The sequence below is a fragment of the Alexandromys fortis genome, unplaced genomic scaffold (genome assembly GCF_014885135.2).
Source record: "Alexandromys fortis isolate MF-2015 unplaced genomic scaffold, M_Fortis_MF-2015_v1.1 scaffold_20, whole genome shotgun sequence".
Lineage (NCBI taxonomy): Eukaryota > Metazoa > Chordata > Mammalia > Rodentia > Cricetidae > Alexandromys > Alexandromys fortis.
Window position 1 is genome coordinate 4,926,499 of NW_026067903.1, and position 21,824 is coordinate 4,948,322.

General features: G+C 43.2%; 2 protein-coding genes across 3 annotated transcripts; one reads left to right on the plus strand and one right to left on the minus strand.

The window, feature by feature from the left end:
- Positions 1-458: 458 nt before the first annotated feature.
- On the minus strand, positions 459-9,672 carry Mrpl30 (mitochondrial ribosomal protein L30). 2 transcript variants are annotated; one of them, XM_050134704.1, is made up of 5 exons: positions 9,568-9,672; positions 6,127-6,204; positions 3,214-3,294; positions 952-1,098; positions 459-732 (listed from the first exon to the last, which is right to left on the minus strand). In XM_050134704.1, exons 2-5 carry the CDS (start codon positions 6,175-6,177, stop codon positions 529-531), a joined length of 483 nt encoding a protein of 160 aa, XP_049990661.1. In that variant the 5' UTR covers positions 6,178-6,204; positions 9,568-9,672; the 3' UTR covers positions 459-528. The 2 variants fall into 2 exon arrangements, with proteins under 2 accessions (XP_049990661.1, XP_049990660.1); XM_050134703.1 differs by having other exon boundaries at positions 9,458-9,602.
- Positions 9,673-9,737: 65 nt separating this feature from the next.
- On the plus strand, positions 9,738-20,576 carry Mitd1 (microtubule interacting and trafficking domain containing 1). Its single transcript, XM_050134702.1, has 7 exons — positions 9,738-9,966; positions 13,967-14,068; positions 16,667-16,803; positions 17,358-17,444; positions 18,130-18,245; positions 19,754-19,814; positions 20,099-20,576. The coding sequence occupies exons 1-7, from the start codon at positions 9,816-9,818 to the stop codon at positions 20,192-20,194; spliced, it is 750 nt and encodes a 249-aa protein (XP_049990659.1). The 5' UTR covers positions 9,738-9,815; the 3' UTR covers positions 20,195-20,576.
- Positions 20,577-21,824: the final 1,248 nt, after the last annotated feature.

Here is a 21,824-nt window from a genome sequence, read left to right on the forward strand (position 1 = left end):
TGTTTTAGAATGCTAATTTATATGAAAATGAATAATAGAATTAAAAAAAAAAACAACAACTGTGAGATGTCACCTACCATACTAGAACCCTGCAGAAGGTCCTCATGAGATATGCTGCCCTGGCTCGGACTTTTCAGGGCTTAGGACCAAAGTAAACCCAAACCCCCTTGCTTGACAGGCTACCCAGCTTGGGGACTTTGTTACAGTGACACAGGACTGACTCCAACATCTGTAGATTCAACGAGAAAGCAACCAAGGAAGAAAGCAGTTTCTACAAAAAGATAACGATAGTTAAAGCGTTAGGGGCCTAAAGTTAGATGTTAAAACAATGCCATTCTTGCCCACCATGGAGTAAAATTTTTAGGGGACAAACGGAGAGAATTTAACCAAGTAACATCAGAACTCCTAAAGTCTGTATGTTGAGAAAGAATCACAACAGCTTCCGTCATGGAAACGGCTAGACTGAAATACACTTTAATGAGAAACATTTCCTCCTAACTGCAGTTTGTAATCTGCAGCCGTGTGACATCAAGACTTTGTTTCCTGCTCCACAGGCTTCAGATGCCACTGTACCACAAACTCCCCAGTGCTTTTGAGGCACGTGCTAGACATGGTCTCTTCTGTGGGAAGTCCTTGTGGCAGCTTCAGGGGCTGGATACGTATCAAGTGTTTAACTACTTTCAACTTTGCGTTCACTGAAGGGATGTTCTTGTGAATTTGAGGGGTGTGTGCCTATGAACAAGAGGAACAATAGCATAGATCAATTTAACAGGCAGTAGTACCACTTCAGTGGAACATCAAACTGAAGGCATATCCTTCCTAAGGTAACTTCTAAGTAGGTCACACTAAGTAGCGCATTAAACATGAGAAATAACAACTACACGTAGTGTGGGTTTAGCACCATGAGACTGAGCACACTGAGACTGCCATGACGGTAAGGACTGCTCATACCTTCTGCAGTCCAAGCATCTTGATTGTATCCTTTTCCCAGTACGGACGCCTTTTTGTACTTTTTATTCTTGTAACAATGTGTAGTTTATGAGGGTGCTGGGGGTCCCCACCATATTTTTCATGATCTTCAGGTTTAGGCTGAAACACCTAGGAAGGGAGAAGTACAATTTTTATACATTTCCTATTCCTTCTCTCAGAAATGAACACACACCAACATACGAACAAAACTGAATAGGGATCTCATACCTAATCTTTATGTAATATTCAACCTCAAACTGAAGAGTTCAGATGAAGTTTAAGAATCACATACTTCAAGAAAAAGCAGCTGGGCGATGGTGGCCCACACCTTTAACCCCAGCACTTGGGAGGCAGAGGTAGGTGGATCTCTAGTCTACAGAGTGAGCTCCAGTAAAGCCAAGGCTACATAGAGAAACCCTTTCTGGAGAGGAGGGACGGAGAAAAGAAAAATACCACACAGGTAAAGGTTTCGGTTTGGTTTTTAACTCTGAACAAAGCAAGAGCCCTAGATAATGTGAAAGGATTTAGACAGCAAGAACCTGAAGAACAGTGCAGGCTCCAGTGCCCAATCAGGGCAGCCAGTGTGAACAAATCTCCCAAGAGTTAAAAAACTCACAACCAGAAACTGAGGACAAGTGAGATATTCTGTCCTTTATACTTTATCATATAAAAAAAAATAATAAGGGGCGGTGCTGGAGAGGTGGCTCAGCAGTCAGGAGCACTGTTGCCTTTGCAGAGGACCAGGTTCAGTTCCCAGCATCCATATGACACTCACAGCCATACTAACTCTATTTCTTTATTTCCAGAGTCTGCTGAGGTCTTCTGACATTCCCAGGCACCAGGCACTCACATGGTGCACACACATACAGGCAGCCAGAGCACTTGTACACATAAAACACAATTTAAAAACCTAAAAAGAAATACCCAGTAGAAAGGAAAACATAAAGCTATGGCTGACTGGTCTTTATTATGCCACTGTGCTTTCAAATATGTAGACAAAACATATCTGACACCAAAAACTAAGAGCCAGACCAAGAGCTGCACACAAGTGCTCACACAGCTGCATTATTGCCCCTACTAGAAGCAAGCAGAATGTCCTTCCGTAGGAGAGAACACAAGCAGACTATAAACCCTTGGCATGGACTGCTATCCAGCCATAAGATGAAATAAATGACTAAACCATGAGAAGGTCCGGCAAAACCTTATGCACAGGCTATACGATTCTAAGAATGTGAGATTCAGGGCAAGGTAAAAACCACAAAATAAGTCAAAAAGATCACGGGTTGCTAGGGTTTAGAAGTCATGGGTGGAAGTTAACAGGTGGCACAATGCATGGTTTCTATGTGACACGTGGATACTGAATACATGATACTGTATACTTATCAAAATCCACAGGATACACAGCATAAAGAATGACCCCTAGTATAAATGATGGCCTTCATATTTTATCTATTTTAATAACTGCTCTATATCAACATAAAATGTTAAGTATTGGGGAAAATATATGTTGGAAAGAGGAAGCATAGAGGAAGCCTTGTGATTTTCTGATCATTTTCTTCTATATAATTAAACTACCTTACAAAACAGTTTAGCTAATCAAAGAGCAAGAAAGCAAGTAAAACCCAAACAAATGAAAACAAGACAAAATAAATTATTAATGAGGGCTTAGTCGGTGTTATCTAAACTTAAAAAAAGAAAGATCGGCGTCAATCGGCGATAGTTCACATAGAAAGTCACACATGATAGTCTCAATGGGACTCACTGATTTCTCAGGACAGTGGTGATAAAAACCATAATATACAAAGGGAAAACCATGATCAGGAACACATAGACTGGGAAATATTAAGAGCCCGTTCCTATGAAAACCAACGGGATCAGGGCAGAACAGTCACCATCCTACAGTGCTCCAAACACTACTACATCTCTATGCACAAGTAACGCAAAAGCAAAGGAGCCCCAGCAGGCTGCGAGCTGCGCCTAGGGTGAATGTGCTGGCTGCCATGCCTGACAACTGGGGACCTGAGCTCCACTCCCCAGTAGCCAGACGATGGCAGGAAAGAACTGACTCCACAGAACCCTCTCTATACCTCCACACAGTACACAGTCAGAGCGTGCGCACACACGTGTGCAGAAGGAAACGTAGACACAATACGTGCACACATACACAATGTAATAGTTTTTTAAATGTAAAATTTTATAAAATAGGTACTCTTGAAAATATTCTTTAAAAGACACAGGTCTTACTTTATCTGGAATCCTTGATCTGGTAAATTTGTGCCGAATCCAATCTGTACCAATGAGAGATTCCACACCTTTCTTCACAGTCTGCAGCAGAAAATACTTGTTATTCACAACTCAGTGTAGTGTGAAAATCTGTACCTATCAGTGTTAGGTAACAAATGTCTGATGTATTGTAATCTATACTAGCTAATGGTTAAATGCATGGATAAAGCAAAAAGCACACATATATCAACTTCCAGTTCACGAGTTGGTAACTTCCTTCTCTCAAAGAGTGGAGGCAAATACTTCCATCTCTGGAGCTACCTACCCAGTCTCTACTGCCAAGACCTACCTCCACCAATACAGTAACTGGTATTCAATACTGAATGCAGTAACAGGTGATGTGGGATTCCCCTCTGTATGCTGTGAATATCATTGATTAATAAAGGAACTGCTTTAGGCCTATAGCAGAGCTATAGGGGAACAAAGTTAGGCGAGGAAAACTAAACAGAATGCTGGGAAAAGGGAGGCGGAGTCAAGGAGAAGCCATGGAGCCTCCGCCAGAGACAGATGTGCTGAAACTTTGCCAGTAAGCCAGTCATGTGGTGATACAAAGATTAATGGAGATGGGTTAAATTAATATGTAAGTTAGCCAATAAGAAGCTAGAGCTAATGGGCCAAGCAGTAATTTAATTAATATAGTTTCTGTGTGATTATTTTGGGGCTAAGTGGCCAGGAACTAACTAGCGGCCTCCTCCTACAAATGGGAGTAGCTGCTTCAAAATAATTTTTCTAAGATAAGTGATGATCCTCAAATTTGCTCTGGAGGTCACGATTCACCAACTCTTTGTTGTTCATTTGTTTGGAGACAGGATTTCTCTGTGTAGCCTTAATTGTCCTAGAACTCACTCCTCTGTAGACCAGGCTGCCCCTGAACACTGAGATCCTCCTGTTTCTGCCTCCCAAATGCTATAATTAAAGGTGTGCACCACCACAACCAGTTAAAGTGTGTGTGCTAGTTACCTTATATTTGTGGAGAAGGAGGTCTTTTTGTTTTTGTTTTTTCTGGAGCTGAGGACTGAGCCTTGTGCTTGCTGGGAAGTGCTCTACCACTGAGCTAAACCTGCAACCCCAGTTTACCCACTCTCAGGCTGGGCGCTAAGCAATAATTTACCTTCAACAAAATCATGTAAACGAAATCCAAGTTCACTGACGCTGATCTGACAGCTAGGGAACCTGCATAGGACCAAGCTGGGCCCTCTGAATGTAGGTGACAGTTGTGTGGCTTGGGCAGCTTGTGGGGCTGCTGGCTGTGGAACCAGGATTTATCCCTAGTGCATGAACTGGCTTTTTGGAGTCCGTTCCCTATGGAGGGATACCTTGCTCAGCCTAGATACATGAAGGAGGCCCTAGTCCTGCCTCGAGTGATGTGACAGACTTTGTTGACTCCCCATGGGAGGCCTCACCCTCTCTGAGGAGTGGATGGAGAGTGGGGTTGGGGAAAGTGGGGCGGGGGGGAGCGGGAGGAAGTGAGGGAGAGGGATTGGTATGTAAAACAAAACAAAAGATTGTTTTAAAATTTAAAAAAAAAAACAAATGAGGAGGTAGGGATAGTGGCAGGCTGAGGTAGGGGCAGGCCTATAGGTTAAGACATTGTCTCAAAACAACATTCAAATCCACAGTAAGTTCTTCCTGCCCAACACCTCCACCAGGCCCACCTCTGCCTCGTCTGCACTATTCAATCCTAGTTTACTCTTGCAGTTGGAAACAAGATTCATGGCAGCCTTTCACACAGTCACTCTCCTCTAGCCTCCCCTGAACCTCAGAGCTGACACCAACAACCAGCGAGTAAGTCCAGAAGGGGTAAGAAAGGGGACACCTGGCTTTTGTATACCAGAAATACCAGGCTTCTAATTCTACTTATGCAGCTTACAACTTCAAGATTCAAAACACACATCCTCCTGGGGGATCAGTTTCGAAAGTATCAGAAAGGAAATCCTCTGAATTCATAAGCTAACCTGAAGTAGCCAACACTTCCTTCCCTATTGTCAGGAGCAGTCTGTGCCCAGTCTGGTCTCCATGTGGACACTAGCCATTCCACCCCACTCTCTAAATACTGGAAGGAAATACTAATGAAATGCTAATGCATTCCTAACATTTGGGAGATTATCTTTTGCTTTTTCTAAGTATATCTGACTTTCTGTGATTGAAAATGTATACTTTTCATAATTGAAGGGTTTCTCTTAAAACTTGAAGATTAAAAGAGATTAAGGGGAATCAGCAGTAGACTTTTTATCTGCTTTGACCTATAGGAAAAGATGTTTTGTGGCTGAAAATATTTAGGGAAATAGAGAATAGCACATAAAACAGAAATAAATAAGGGCCAGAGCACAGCTCAGCCAGAGTGAGCTTGGTCTCAGCCACAGCATTTGCACAGTGTTCACAAGGCCCTGAGTATCATCTTTGTCACCATTAGATAAATAGAACAAACTAAATCCAATTAATTTATATCAAAAAGAGCTTTTAAAAAGAACAACTTGCTTGTGTGGTTTTCTGTTTTTGTTTTTTTGATTTTCGAGACAGGTTTTCTCTCTATAACAACCCTAGCTGTTCTGGAACTAGCTGTTTTAAGACCAAGCTGGTTTTGAATTTACAGAGATCAGCCTGCCTCTGCCTCCCAAGTGCTGGTATTAAAGGTGTGCGCCACCAGCACCAAGCCACTTGTGTGTTTTATAATCAAAAAGAGAGAAAAAAAACAAACAAACTCTTAGGCTAAGGATGTAGCTCAAAAGGCAGAGTGCTCGCCTACCATGCACAGAGCTCTGGAGTTCGATCTCCAGCACTGCAATGCTGGAGGCAGAAGTTCAAGGTTATCCTCAGCTATACAGTGAGTTTGAGGTCTGCCTGAGTTAAATGAGAAACACAGAGAAGACTTACCAGCAGTCTGCCTGGAGGCCTCTGAAATACTGAACACAAAACACCAGCCATAAGTGTAGTAATTCTTCCCCGCAGAGGCTGAAAAGCAGGAAACAGACTAGCGGTCAAACACATTACAGATGGACAGATTTACAACCCTTCTGTAGCGGTAAAACCACAGGTGATCATACACTAAGCAATCCTATTCCCATCTAGTGAGTTTAGAGTCTATGCCCATTGGAACTGGGAAATGGGAGTTTCTATCACCTGAAACTCTTCACAGCACACATAAAGAATATTTGGTCCTTTTTCTTGGTTGGAGAAATCACAGAATGTACGAAACTAGACAAGACTGAAGAAATTCCACCTCTTAAAGTCAGAATCAAGTACCCTCTTACTATACATACGAGAAAAACCACTTCCAGAAAGCTAGTATTTACACGAGGGTAGCTAGCCATTAAGAGAGCGTGTACAGATGGACACTGGGACACATGCCTATAACCCGACACCTGGGGAGCCAGGGGCAGGAAGATTCTGAGCTTCAGGTCATCCTGGATTACACAGCAAGATCTAACAAGCAAACAGAAGTCTCAAACAAGTAAAACAGGAAAAAAAAAAAGCAATGTACTCAACCCAGTTCTAGCTAGCAGTTCAATATATTTTCACTAGATCACTTACACTTTTCTGTTACAAAAAAAAAAATGGGAATTTGGGGTTGAAAAGACTGCCCAGTTGCTAAGGTACTTTTTGTGCAAGTCTGAGGACTTGAATTCAAATAACCAGCAGCTATGGAAAAGCTAGATATGATGGCCTGTATCTTTCTCCCCAGAGCTAGAGGAGCTGGAACGTGCTGGCCAGCCAGCCTACTGAAACTGGAACGCTCCAGGTTGTGAGACCCCCATCTCAAAAATAAGGTGGCAAATGTGTAAGGTATACATTTCTAACCTTCACACACATGTGCAAACAATGCATACACACAAAAACAGGTCACTTTTTGCCTATTTAGTATTTTTAAAAATGATTCTTCTGCATTGCTTGTTTTTGATGTTAAGAATTTTTTTATTATGTATACAGTGTTCTTCCTGCATACCAGAAGAGGGCACCAGATCTCATTACAGATGGTTGTGAGCCACCATGTGGTTGCTAGGAATTGAACTCAGGACCTCTGGAAGAGCAGCCAATGCTCTTAACCTCTGAACTATCTCTCCAGCCCCCTGCATTGTTTCGGTAACCTCAAAAAGTTGTATTTATTCAGATAGGCATAAAAGAGGTGTAGCCTAATGCAAATCGAAAGCAGAAAGATGAGATTCATGAATTATATGTATGCCTTGAACAGATACTTGGTGTATAGTTTTCCCCTCTAAAGAAAACAGTACCTAGCTTACAAATTATCTATTTTATATAACATTAGAAATAGTAGCTCTGTACCCCAAACAGGGTAAGTGCTGTACTACTTCCCAACCAGATTCTAGCTCACGAGGTCTATAACCTTCTGTGATGTGAACGAAGTAACAGCTGGTAGTCTAAGATGTCACTTGAGAAGAGCTGGACCCTGGAAAAACTACTCAGAAGCTGAACTAATCAAATCCCAAGCTATTTTCTCACACTTCTTCCGAGTTAAGCATTATCTGCAAATCCAACTCATCCAGTGCTGCTTAACTTTTCAGCTGGGCTTCAGGAAGCAGCTGATGGTCTGTTGCACCCCGTGGCATCGTAAAGGAGGTACTCAGAAAGGCAAATCCATGGGGATGTATTAAAGGGACAGACACACTGAAAGAACTCCCAGTGGCCCAACTGGAGCGACAAGCATCAGCTTATAATTGGAGCAAAAAAAAAAAAAATGTGGGAATGTTCACACAAATATACATGGGTAAATTAACTGGAAAGAGAAATAACGCTTCCTGTAGAAGAATTCTGTTTCTTATGGATTCCTTTCCCTCCGGGGAAGCAGAGAAAACTTCATCACTTCAACGAACTACAGCAAATGACTTCTATGGAGTAAGGTCTACCTCTACTAAACCGGTTAACATCTTCAGCCACACTGCGGCTAGCACTCTCAATCCCTTGCCTTAAGGAATACTTGCACCTCTCAAAACAGCATCTGCACTCAAGATTTTCTGCTGAAGTTTAACTTACAGATATAAGCAGTGTCAACATCAAAACTAACAGCTTTTGTTGTTGTTGTTTCTGGGGTGGGTACTGAGGACCAAACCTAGTCCTCAGAACTAGTACTCTTCAGCTTCAATATTTTATGTCTTAATAATAAAGTAGGTAACTCGTATTAGGCATGTAACTTTGGGACCTTGGAGCAATTATACTGCCATCTGCCGTACATCAGCTTTCCTCCGTACTGCTGCAGAAAAGTTAATGGCGCAGCAGTTAAGATCACTGGCTGCTCTTCCAGAGGACCCAGATTTGATTCCCAGCATCCACATGGCAGCTTACAAGTGTTTATAACTCTAGTTTCAGGGGCTCTGACAATCTTCTGGTCTCCTTGGACACTGTATGCACGTGGTGCACAGACATAACAAGTAAAACACCCATACACATAAAAACAAACTGGAAAAACCATGGAGCACATGAGGTCTATAAACTATTTCTATACATATGGATGTATGTGTATAAACAGAAAAATCTGAAGGTTGTCCAAGCCATTTTTCTTCTCCCTCACCCCCAGCGTCTCAGTTTTGTTCTTGGTTTTTGTTTTGTTGTTTTTCCTGTTTGCTTGTGTTGCTTTTTACAATGACTTTGAAGCGAAACGGTTCTTTAACCCCAAACTACACCAGCTCTTAAGTTGTTAGGTTTTTTCTTTCTAAAGAAACAAGGTATACATCTATAACGGGGTGTGAACATTCCTGAAAATGCAGAACATAGAATTCCCCATCCAATCAACCGAGGGCTCTAAAATTAACAATTGTCTCTCTTCCTTGAATTTTCAGCGCCTAAAAGTAGGAGGCAGCCGTCCTAACTGCCTCTTGGCCAAAAGAGAAGGAGCTAGAGAGTTGACAATCAAAGCAGCTTGCAAAATCAAATCATTGTCTTTAGTAAACAGCAACTGTAAACAAAACAAACAAGCAAAAAAAACCCTGCATTCTGAGTCGCAGTAACTGAAAATTAAGTTTTGCCTTCTTTAGAATTTTTTTTCCCACTGATGCTCAATGAGCTTCCTAGAGTTATAAACCAGACGAACACTGGAAAAGCTACCGACATTCCCGAGCAGACAGACTTGGATGTCTCAGACCGAGAGCTACAAGAGTGAGACTCTCAAAGAGACGCGCGACCCAGCAACTCGCGAATAAAGTAACAATCCGACCGCTTTTAGAAGCCCAAGAAACCGGTCCTGGACACAGACCTAGTTACGTCGCCGGGACCTCCAGCTCGAAACGGAAAAGGAAGTCAACACCTGCAGAGAAAGCCTACGTGAAAACACACAACGCCTATAACTCCCGCAACCCGACTCACCCGCGACCTCTCGGTGCAGCCGGAAGAAGCGGAACGGAGGTAAGCGGACTCAGTGCAACACTCACAACGCGCCGTTGCTGTCACGGGGCGCACAGCTCTTTGGTTCCGGCAATGGTATTTTTTTTCGTTCTGGCCCAGTGACTCCCATTCATAAAGCGCCACAGAAGACTGCGCAGGCGCAGCGGTGTCACGTGTGCGCTTCCTCGGGTAGGGGACTAGCCGTGGGAAGCCCAGGAGTTCTCGCTGTGATGGCCAAGTCCAGCTTGGGGCAGGATCCCGACAGCAGCGCTGCGGTGGCGGTGCTAAAGCGAGCAGTGGAGCTGGATGCGGAGTCCCGGTACCAGCAGGCTCTGGTGTGTTACCAGGAGGGGATTGATATGCTCCTGCAGGTTCTAAAAGGTGAGCTAGTTTCGGTTTCCGCTCTATTTGGGACAGTGTGAAACCTAAGAAAACGAAACTTTCAAACTACTAGGAAGCATTCAAATTTAGGAGCTATAGTCTGATATTCTGCTGGACAACGGAGGTGGTTGCCTTTATAATAGACTGATGTTATCACGAAGGAGCTTATTCTGAAACCTAAGAGACATAAATAGAAGACATAAGCCTTGTTAGGTCTTGCGTTTGAATGAATCTTATTTTTGTTGTTGCCAGTTTGCGACAGGATTTTTCTCCCCCTTACTCTCTCTGTCTCTCCTTTCCACCCCCACTATAACCCAGTGGGTTCCATTAGGGTGGAAATTTGTTTACAGGAATATGTGCACCTTATCAGTGACTACACCACTGAATAGACTGTCTCTCCCCATCAACAACTTATAAACAAACACACACACATATACATACATAAAGATGCGTGAGGAGGGGCTTGAACCTCTACCTCTTTCATAACAGTGCTAACAGGCCCAAGTTTGTGGTGATCTTGTACAGGTAATTAGAGCTGCTGTAAGTTAGAGAGCAACATGCTAGAAAGTCTTGAGTCTGTCCCACTCCTCCTCTGGCTCTTACTCCTTCTGCTCTTTCTTCTGGATGGTCCCCTAGCCTGGGGATGAAGGTAAAGGTAATAAAACCACAGGAGGAGCTCCCCCCCCCCCCCCAGGACCTATGACCTCCAGGGTTTTGTACTTTCAATCCGATGTGAATTCTCTCCTGTCAGGCAGGCATCAGATCCAGTCAGAAAGCAGTTTGGTACCCTAGAACATTTGCCATATGTTCCATAACACATAACACCATGCCACTATTGCACCAGTGGGCTTATTTGGCCCTGCTGGTTGGTTCTAACACAATGTATGACTGAATAAGACAATCTTGTGTAGTGGCTTGTGTAGCACCTTTTTTTTTTTTGGATTTTCGAGACAGGGTTTCTCCGTAGCTTTTGGTTCCTGTACTGGAACTAGCTCTTGTAGACCAGGCTGGCCTCAAACTCACAAAGATCTGCCTGCCTCTGCCTCCCGAGTGCTGGGATTAAAGGCGTGAGCTACCACCGCCAGGCTTTGTGTAGCACCTTCTACCACTATGAGAACTATCCATCGAGGAAGCTTTGAACCCAGTTCCAGCTTGATTGTCTCTCTGTCCTGTGACCAAGGCATGTGGTGTGTTCAGCAAGAGTCTTACCAGCTAGTTTTGGTGGGCATCCAAAAGCAGTCGCAATTCCTATATTGTTTTGGGGATCTCACAGGCCTCCTTGACCAAGACCTAGTGAGGTAGCCCACTCCCAGCATTGGGGTTTACTGTTAGTGACTCATGTTTCTGGGAGCAGCTTTATCTATCCACAGAGATACAACTTTATTAATTTTTTTGATTGGTTGACTGTCCTATTTAGGGTTACTATTGCTACGATGAAGCACTATGACCAAAAACAAGTTGGGGAGGAAAGGGTTTATTTGGCTTACGCTTCCATGTTGTTGCACTCCATCACTGAAGGAAGTCAGGATAGGAACTCAAGCAAAACAGGGACCTGAAGGAAGGAGCTAATGCAGAGGCCATGAAGGGTTCCTGCTTCCAGACTTGCTCCTCACAGCTTGCTCTGCGTGCTGGACTACCAGCCCAGGCATGGCACCACCCACAGTGGGCTGGGCCCTTCCCCACTAATCACTAATAAAGAAAATGCCCTAGAGCCCAAATTTATGGACGCATTTTCTCTTCACCCCCACCTCCCAGACAGGCTTTCTCTGTGTAGCCCTGGCTGCCCTAGAACTCCCTTTGCAGGCCAGGGTGGCCTCAAACTCAAAGGTTTGTCCGCCTTTGCCTCCCAAGTACTGGGATTAGAGGCATGGGCTATCCTGCCTAGGGAAGCATTTTCTTAATTGAGTTTCCCTCCTATAAAATGACGTTAGCTTGTGTCAGGTTGACATAAACCTATCCAGCACACATAGCAAATATCAACATTGTTATTTGGGCAAACCCTGTCCTCCAAGTCCTCTCTCCAGGTGTTATGGCTGGTTTTGTGTCAACTTGACACAAGCTAAATTTATCTGAAAGAAGGGAACCTCAATTAAGAAAATGCTCCCTTAAGATTTCTCTGTAGGGCATTTTCTTAATTAGTGATTGATGGAGGAGAGCCTAGCCCATTTGAATGATCACATCCCTGGGCTGGTGATCCTGGGTTCTATAAGAAATCAGGCTGAGCAAGCCAGGAAGAGCAAGCCGCTAAGCAGCACTCCTCCATGGCCTCTGCATCAGCTGTTACCTAAGGTTCTTGCCCGGTTTGAGTTCCTGTCATGATTTCCCTCATTGATGCATAGTACCATAAGAAGTGTAAACCAAGCCTGACACAGTGGTGGTGCACACCTTTAATTCCAGTACTTGGGAGGCAGAAGCAGGTGAATCTCTATGAGCTTGAGACCAGCCTGGTCTACTGAGTGAGTTCCAGGACAGCCTACAAAGACATACACACAAAGTATAAGCCAAATAAACCCTTTCCTCCCCAACTTGCTTTTTGGTAATGGTGTTTTGTTGAAGCAGTAGAAACCCTAACCACAAGTTGGTACCAGGATAGTGGGTGACAGACATGACCATGTTTTTGGGGGAGGGTTGTGGAAGGACTTTGAAACCTTATGCAAGAAAAGCTATTGAGTGTTCAATGCTTGGTGAGGTGCTGAAGACCAGTTTCGACAAAACTCATACATTCCAGGGTAGGAGAGTAAGGATTAGAATTATTAAGAAAAAGGAACAGAGATATGAGAGAACTAAGAGAGAGAAACACAGAACAACATCGGAAGGGACTTTGAGTGGATACTAAATACTGAATTTGCCTGTGTTTAATTTTCATATGCTTTTATACCCCAATACAAAAGCGGGGCAGTGGGGGGGGAGGGAAGAAAGCAAGAGACTGCTTTAAAATGACACAAAGGACAATCACAACAGTTACTTGCTTCAATACTTGGGACATCAAGCCATTATTTCCTGGGTAAAGTAAGTGATGTTTGGGGCAGGAATATGCAATGAACACACCCTGCACCAAGTATCCTGTAGGTAGCCACTCCCTATGTCAAACCTCATATTTTAAAAGAAGGGGCATAAATAGGCTCGAATTCTCTGACCTTTGGTCATGGTGGAGCGGACCCACCTCTATGGCCATCTTAATGTCCGAAACACAAGTAACTACACCCTAGGTCAGGGTGTGTAGCCACACTTGTTAAACTCAAACTCTTTGGCCTTCAGTCAAGGTGGGACAGCCTCAGTCTGTGTGTGTCCCATCAGTGAGCTGCTCTGTAGGTCTTGGGAGCTAGCAGCAGCCTAGCAGGCTGGGGACAGGGACATCAAAATGGTAGGAGGCATGTGAGAGCACTCACTGTGACCCTTCAAGTCCAGAAGCCAGAGTGGGGAAGGGCTTGTCTCGGTCTTTTTTACATTTATGAGTGTGTGTGTGTGTGTGTGTGTGTGTGTGTGTGTATGTGGAGAGAGAGAGAGAGAGAGAGAGAGAGAGAGAATATCTGCTTGATAATGCCACAAAGTACATCTGGAGGTGAGAGAACAATTGGCAGTCATTTCTCACCATTCGGGTCCCAGGGATGGAATTTAGAATTTCAGACTTAGTGGCAAGTACATTTACCTGCTGAAACATCTTGCTTGCTTGCCCAGTCTTATGTAACTACTCTTTATGGGCAATAACTGGCACCATAGGGAACTCATTAATGCTTTGCAAGGGCAGCACCTCAGTCACCTCCCACTAGGCTCTACTACTTGGAGACTCCACTACTTAACATTGTCACACAGGACTGAGCTTCCCATTCTTGAACCTCGGAGGAAGGAGGTACACTCCAGTCATATCCAAGAGATAGATGTGTATCTGTCCAGAACTACAGAAGGACACTCGAGCACACTGGATTGGAGCACAGTGATAAATGGCAGGGAATTTGTGGGAAACTTGACAAAAACCCCTGTTCTTTTTCTCAATTTGTAGGCACCAAAGATGCCAGTAAGAGATGCGCTTTCAGACAGAAAATCTCTGACTACATGGATAGAGCAGAAAACATAAAGAAATACTTAGATCAAGAAAAAGAAGGTAAAGGTTATTTTTGAGAACATGTCTGGGGTTGGGGCTCAGAGGCAGGATGCAGCTTGAGGCCCTGGGTTCAGAGCTCCTGCTTGTGGAGTGTGGTGTGGTCTGGGCCACTTGTGCCTGGGACCTTAACAAATTTTCTGTTTTATTCTTCCCCATACAGGGACCTTCCTTCCTTCCTTCCTTCCTTCCTTCCTTCCTTCCTTCCTTCCTTTTTAAAGAGAATTCAGAATGAGTTTCAATGTTCTTTTTTTATTTTATGTGCATTGTTGTTTTGCCATGGGTGCTGGGTCCCCTGGAACTGGAATTACAGATGTTTGTTTCCAGGCAGCTGTGAGTTGCCATGCAGTTCTAGGAATTGAACCTGGGTCCTCTGGAAGAGCAGTCAGTGCTCTTGACCACTGAGCCAACTCTCCAACCCCAGAAGTTATTCTTAACAGTGTCTGGTTTTCACTTTGGGCCCTGGGGATTCAGACATCCTTTGAATACCTGACAAAAGCTTGGCCATTTTTAAGACATTTGCAGATCGCTATGAAGCATATGGGTGGACCTCAGTGTAAGAATACTGCAGAAGAATACCGAATGTGGATCCTGTGTTTGTATTTTCTTTTATGAAAAGATGAAAAATCATTAGAATAGCTAAAGAAACTCCAAGGGCCTCTCAAACATTGCTGTGAATCAAAGCATTTCACGAGTTATATATTCCTGAAGATTAAGAGGTGAGGTAGGTATTCCTCTGGATCTATTATGAGTTCCCAGCTCATGAGCCTCCTCTGTGTGAGTTGCTGTGGCCATCTCACCTGAAGCACACTGGTGTTTTTACAGCCAGAGATGCCGGTATCCCCAGGCCTCGGCTCTTCTTCCTAGCTGTCCTTACTACAGCCCTCTCCCCACCTCTTCCTAGGGTTTCGTACTAATTACACCCAGCTTATGGTGGTTGAGTGAACAGTTAGATTAGCCTATGTGAGTAGTTTGGCTTAGATGCGTGGTTTGCGTGTTGTTATCTCTATGCAAATGTTTGGGCTTTTGTTTTGTTTTGTTTTGGTGGTCCTGGGGATTAAATTCAGTGTCTTATGCTTGTAGGTGAGTATTCTACTGCTAAACTATGGCTATAATCCAGATGTTTTTGTTTTTTTTTTTTTTTTTTTTTTGACTGCTCAAAAAGCCGCCACGTTTTTTGTTCTTTTGGTTTTTGGTTGTTTTGGTTTGGGTTTTTGTTGTTGCTGTATTTTTTTTTCTTTGTTTGTTTTTCAGATGGGGTCTTTCTGTGTAGCTCTGGCTAGCCTAGAACTCTCTTTGTAGACCAGGCTGGCCTTGAACTCATAGAGATCCACCTCCATCTGTCTCCAGAATGCAGGAAAATGCATTTAATTTTCCCATTTTACAGTTTCGTAAGAATTTCAGTCCTCACAGCATGAACTATTAAAAGTCTACTTAAAACATATCGTAGCATGCTTAGCATACACAAGGCCCTATATTCAATCCACAGTACCAAAAGCAGGCAGACAAACAAATGAACTAACAAAACCCCTTAAAACAAGAAAAAAAAAATGCAGCCAGGCTGTGGTGGTAACACACCTATAGCCCCAGCATTTGGGAGGTAGAGGCAAAATGATAAGGAATTCAGGGTCACTCTTAGCTATATAAGGAGTTTGTGCCCAGGCTGGGATACATTTGATCCTGTCTGAAAACAGAGCCTCAAAGAAACACTTAAAGTGCTAAGCATGACTCCAAAACTGTACAGTTACATGTTTCAGCACTCACTTTACAATGTGATTGCAAGATATGAAATGGCAAGTCTGAAAAGAACGAAGATACAACCAAGTACATCCTGTGTTCTGCCCACGATGACAGGGGCTTAGTGACACCTGTGTGTAGTCAGTCCTGTCTCATAAATCTTTCCCAGTCCCTCAGAGATAGCGAAGGAACACTTTTCAAGTAACCTCTTGTGGGCTGGAAAGATGGCATGACAGAACTTGGGCTGCTCTTACACAGGACCCCCAGGTTCAGTTCCCAGCACCCACACAGCAGCTCACGACCATTTTTAACTCTACTTCTAGGGATGCTAAGGCCCTGTTCTGACCTCAAAGAACACTGCATGTATGTGGCACAAATGCATACAGGCAGGCAAGACATTAATACACATAATTTATTTTTTTAATTTTAAAAAGGAAACATCTGGATGGCCCCCTTTCCCTACCCTCTGTGAAGACAGGAATCTGCCTCTGGAATAGTGTTTTGTCTTCTTTCCCTATGTGTAGGAAACATTTGTAGTTGCATAATACAGAGAAGGCATGTGATAGCTACTGAGTAAATCAGTTTAAAAGATTGTAACTTATCCCGATTAATCACTGTGTGCACCATAGCGGCTGTGTATAACCAAAGTGTTCACAGTGAGGCGGTACAATGGGTAAAGCCACCTGCCAGCAAACCTATGAACCTGAGTTCAGTCCCTGGGGACAGACCCACGTGGTAGAAGGGAAGCGCCACCCCCACGAGTTGTGCTCTGCCCTTTGCACATGCCATGAATACACGAAAGAATAAAGGTGTAATTTTCAAAAAGTGGTTACCGGTCACATTACAGTAGCTTATGTTTTGTAGATGGAAAATATCACAAGCAAATTAAAATAGAAGAGAATGCCACCGGTTTCAGTTACGAGTCACTTTTCAAAGAATACCTTCATGAGACAGTTACAGAAGTTTGGATAGAAGACCCTTACATTAGACAGACTCATCAGGTAAGTGGAATGTACGAAAACAGAATGAAATGCAGCTTTAAATGTGCCGTTAGCTGTCTGTGTTTGTGGGTTTCCTATCCATGGATTAGATGGAGGATCAAAAATACTGTTAAAAATCCCATCTGTACTGAACATACACAAGCATGACAGTGTAACGGTGACATGTAGTGTTTACATTGTGTTGGGTAGCATAGGTAGTTTAGAAATGATTTGAAGTTCTCAGGATGGTGTGTGTAGGTTCTGGGCTGATAGAGCATCATTTAAAACAATGGATGGGGAGGCTGGAGAGATGACTAAGAGGTTAAGAGCACTGGCTGCTCTTCAGAGGCCCTAAGTTCAGTTGCCAGCACCCACATAGTGACTCTCAACCACCTGTAATGAGATCTGGTGCCCTCTTCTGGCCTGCAGGCATACATGCAGGCTGAACACCATATACATAATAAATAAATAAATCTTTAAAACTAAATACATTGATGGATAGAAGCATCTGTGGACAGGATCTTGCTGAGGAAAAACTGTGTGAGTTAGTACTAACCCATCCTGATGTCTTTCAGCTGTATAACTTCCTTCGGTTTTGTGAGATGCTGATTAAGAAGCCATGCAAAGTAAAAACTATTCACCTTCTCACCGCTACGGATGAAGTAGGTATCTGAGAAACCTCATCTTTCCTTGACTTACCGCGTTCAATCACAAGTGACCTGGTCCAGTACGTTAGCTAGATATAGTTCCTTGGCAATAACTCACCTTGTAATACCAACCATAGCATATCTTCCCCAAAAGGCTATTGATTTGAGAGTGTTGACCTTGTATTCGGCCATTTGGTTGGGTTTGAGTAGTCTGTCAGTTTAGTCTCGGGCATCAGTGATGATGCAGTTTGTACTAGTGACAGTTCTGCCCCTTGCTGCATGTATCTGGGTTGGATTGTCGCTGTGTCTCTTTTGACTGTATTTTAAGTACAAGGGCATCCAAATAATTCTAATTTCTAAGATTAGTCTAAGAAGTAGGCAGTCTCGCATTGATGACTGAATACCATCACTAAAATACATCTAAGGATGCTGGGCACATCCCCGTGCGCCTATCAGCAGGGAGACTGAGGCAGGAAGGAGTCGTGTGGTATTCACATGAGGAAAGCAATTGTTTGTATAAAAACAATACGTAAAAAAGAGAAGAATTACCCATTCTTCGGTTGCTTCCTTGAGACGGTAATGTTGAAATTAATACAGAATCTTTTCAGTTTAATCTCTCTATGGAATTGATTGTGTAGCTCATGGATAATTTAAGTTATTAATAACTGAGGGAGTAAATTCTGTTTTATGCCGTCAATAGGGGTTTGGGAATGCGCAGCAAAGTAGTGGCCTGGAAGAAATAAAGCAATCCCTCAGGAGTCATGGCGTGCTCTTGGAAGTAAACTATTCTTCATCTATACACGACCGAGAAATCAGGTTAGTGTATATTTTATTTTTTCATAGTTGGGACACATTTTAAGAATTCCAATGTAATATAATTATATACACATATTTAAATATTAAAGCTTCAAATCAAGCTCAAACTTAAGTAACTTTGCACTTTGGACAAAAAATCTTGGCTTACCTCACTCTATAGTGAGTTTAGTTCATTCCTAATCAAATAACATGTATGGTTCTGTGTCATGTGGGAAGGAGCTCTTTTGTGCAGATCATAGCCAGTGTTATGATAGGAGATAATCCGTTTCCTACTGAAATTACTATTTACCTCGTGTGGCTTCAGTGGTATGTTCTAGTAGTTTGGTATTAATCAGGAAATGAACATACAGCTTCTTCGGGATCACACTAAGAACCCTTCCTTCCCTTTAGCATAATGACTTTCATATGATACAGCAAAGAGGCTCTTGTTTTTAATGCAGAGTTAATCAGACGCTAAATATGCAAAATAGATGGCAGTGATGCTGTTGTTGAAGCAGAGGTCAGGGGCTGGCCTGCCTTTGGGATCCCCATCTCCATCTCTGCATAGTGGCTCTGTGTTATTCAGTGTTCTTTAGTGCGACAGAAATTAAAGAATGAATACACACACACACACACAAAAAGGGAATTTTTTTATAACAGTTCACAGGCTGTGGTCCAGCTAGTCCAACAATAGCTGTCTACCAATGGAAGGTCTGAGAACCCAGTAGTTGTTCAGTCCATGAGGCTGGAAGGTTCAGCTGGTCTTCAGTGTACACCAGAATCCTGAAGAAGTAGGCTCTAATGCCAGTGAAGGAATGGACGTGCCAATGAGAGCAAGCAGGCAAAGAAAGCAGGCTTCTTTCCATGACCTTCATAAAGGTTGCCCAAAGAAGGTGTGGCCCAGATTAAAGGTTGACCTTCCCACCTCAAAAGATCTGGATCTTCTCACTTCAAATAGTTTTAATGTTGTTGTTTCATTAGTTCTTTTTTATTTTTTTCTTTTTGTTTGTTTGGGACAGGATTTCTCTATGTAATATCCCTGGCTGTCCTAGAACTCACAGTGATATGCCTGCCTCTGCCTCCTGAGTGTTGGTATTAAAGGCATGTGCCACCATGCCCGGCTCCTCTCTCTTCAAATAGTTTAATTAAAAAAAAAAATCTCTCAGAGTTGTACACAGCCATTGGGATTTTAGTTATTTCCAGATGTAGTCAAGTTGAAAACTGGAATAGCCATCATAGGCACCTTTGAAATGTCATCACACTCATCCTGAACATCCTTTGCAAACCACATGTTAACAGAGAAGAGCTTAAGCAAGCTAAATTCAAAAGTATCTTTCCCTTTAATGGTTAAGTTCTTTCTCAGCCAATCGGATTAGCTGATGGTGTTTAATGCTCCTTTTGTTTTCCTTATAGAATGAGCTTATTAGCTGAGTCAAACATAGGGGAAATCGTGATGATTCTTAAACAGCTCTGGCTTTAAAAATGAACTCATATGTCTTGAATATGATACTTTACACTAATTTCATTAGGTTCAACAGTGGATGGATGTTTAAAATTGGAAGGGGACTTGATTATTTTAAGAGACCACAGGTAGGATATGATTTTATTTATTTATTTTTCCTTTCTTATGTATTATATTCTGACTGAAGTTTCCCCTCCCTCCTCTCCTCCCAATCCCTCCTCCTACATCCCCTTTCCCCCAGATACACTCTTCCTCCTTTCCTTTCACGGGTATGATTTTATGATTAACTGTTTGGTTTGTTTTGATGAACTCCTGGGATCTTAGCCTCCAGAGTGGCTGGCACTATAGACGGAATATCACGCGTGGCTTTTTGTGTGTGTCATTTTTAACAGTATTCTTCTTTTCTTCATAGGGTCGTTTTTCCCTTGGATATTGTGATTTGGATCTGAGACCATGTCATGAAACAACAGTGGACATTTTCCATAACAAGCACACAAAAAAACTATGACGTGTACTAACCTAACTGTAGGTTTCTGCGTTAGGTGGTTTCGGCCCTTTTTCTGTTGCTATGACCAAATACCGTACACTGGATAACGTATAAAGAATAGAGGTTTAGGCTTTGGCATCTGGGGAGGATCTTCTCTCTGCATCCCACATAGAATAATGCAACAAGATGACAAAGCTTGTGAAGCAGAGCCAGCCACCCGAGAGGACTCCCTCACAACACTGCTATACTAAGGACCAAGACTGAACTCATGAACTTTGGGGGACATATTCAAACCACAACAATCAAATACTGAGCTTCCTTTTTCCTTTTTTTTTTTTTTTTAAACTTTGAATGTATTTTTATAATGTATAAATTTAACAGTAAATGTTTACATTTCTACAAATTTCTGGATCTGTAAAAATGTTGTTCAGTAGATGGGCAGTGTTTCTTTCTAAGTCAGTTAACAGAAAGATTTTACCAGCTTCCGGCTGGTGGTTGGTGACCAGGTCAGCAGATACTGCACAGCTGCTGTGAGGAACAACTGGATGTTAATCCTGCTCCTGGGAGTTCAGAGTTCCAAAACGAAAACCACCGGTTATAGTGCACATACGAGACAGATGGGCTGAGGGCCTAAGAACGGGAACCAAAGTACACATGGCTGAAGATGTAGCCTAGAGCACAGCACAGACCTAGTGTGGGCCACTCCTGGCTTCCGTTTCCGGCAGTTAAGATGGTTGTCAGCCAGGCTTGATGGGGCACGGCTGTAATCCAGCACCTGGGAGGTGGAGGCTGGTGGATCTAGAATTCAGGGTCATTCGAGGCTCTACAGAGAGCTTGTGGCCAACCAGGACTACGTGATACTCTGCCTCCAAACACAGAGAAATAAGTGATAGCCTGTAGGAGACATTCTCTGGCGCCCAGATGTCCAACATTACGACATTACAACATACATACAGTCAACCTGACCTGTTCAGTGATTTTCATGGAACCGTCCTGGCAGGGCCCAGAGATGCTCTAAAGAGGAACTGCTGTACCCCTCCCTGCGACTATCAGACTGCTGAAATAATGGTCCCCAATAAATCGGCATTTCCCCGGGAATCTAATGCTGGGAAAAGGTAAGACTTGAGGCGTGGTACCAGCCAGAGGAGGAACTTGGCACCTAGGACTAAATCTTTTCACAGTCCTGACAACTCAGTCAACACCACCCCACCCATCTCCACCAGAGACTGGAGCCTAGACAGTGAGGAGCCAGTGACACACACATCCCCAGCAAGCCACTGCCCTATTTTTTTTTTTTTTCTTGAACTAAATTTCTTGGAGGAGTTGTGTGTGCGGCTGTTCCACTCACTTCATTCACTCTTGGCTGCTGCCCGGGGCACTGCAGTGCAGACACTAAGGTCAGGAGCGACCTTGACACCACCTTACTGCGTGGGCACCTCCCTTCTTAGGACTGGCTTTCACTCTGTAGCAAAGGTTGCTCTCTGATGGTTTTCCTGCTCCGGCCCCTGAGTGCTGAGACTCATGTGCTATCACTTCTGACTCCTAATGGGCACTTTAATAGTTATACTTAAGTTACCAGCATATATTAGTTATACAACAGAATGGGTTTCACTGTGACATTTTCATATTGTGTGTCACAAGATTATACCCA

Coding starts and splice junctions, on each gene's coding strand:
- Mrpl30 (XM_050134704.1), bottom strand. CDS start 6,177: ATGGCTGGTGTTTTGTGTTCAGTATTTCAGAGGCCTCCAGGCAGACTG. Junction 3,295..6,126: donor GGCCTCCAGGCAGACTGCTG/GTAAGTCTTCTC, acceptor TTTCTGCTGCAG/ACTGTGAAGAAAGGTGTGGA. Junction 733..951: donor AGATGCTTGGACTGCAGAAG/GTATGAGCAGTC, acceptor TCTTGTTCATAG/GCACACACCCCTCAAATTCA.
- Mitd1 (XM_050134702.1), top strand. CDS start 9,816: ATGGCCAAGTCCAGCTTGGGGCAGGATCCCGACAGCAGCGCTGCGGTG. Junction 9,967..13,966: donor GCTCCTGCAGGTTCTAAAAG/GTGAGCTAGTTT, acceptor CTCAATTTGTAG/GCACCAAAGATGCCAGTAAG. Junction 19,815..20,098: donor ATTATTTTAAGAGACCACAG/GTAGGATATGAT, acceptor TTTTCTTCATAG/GGTCGTTTTTCCCTTGGATA.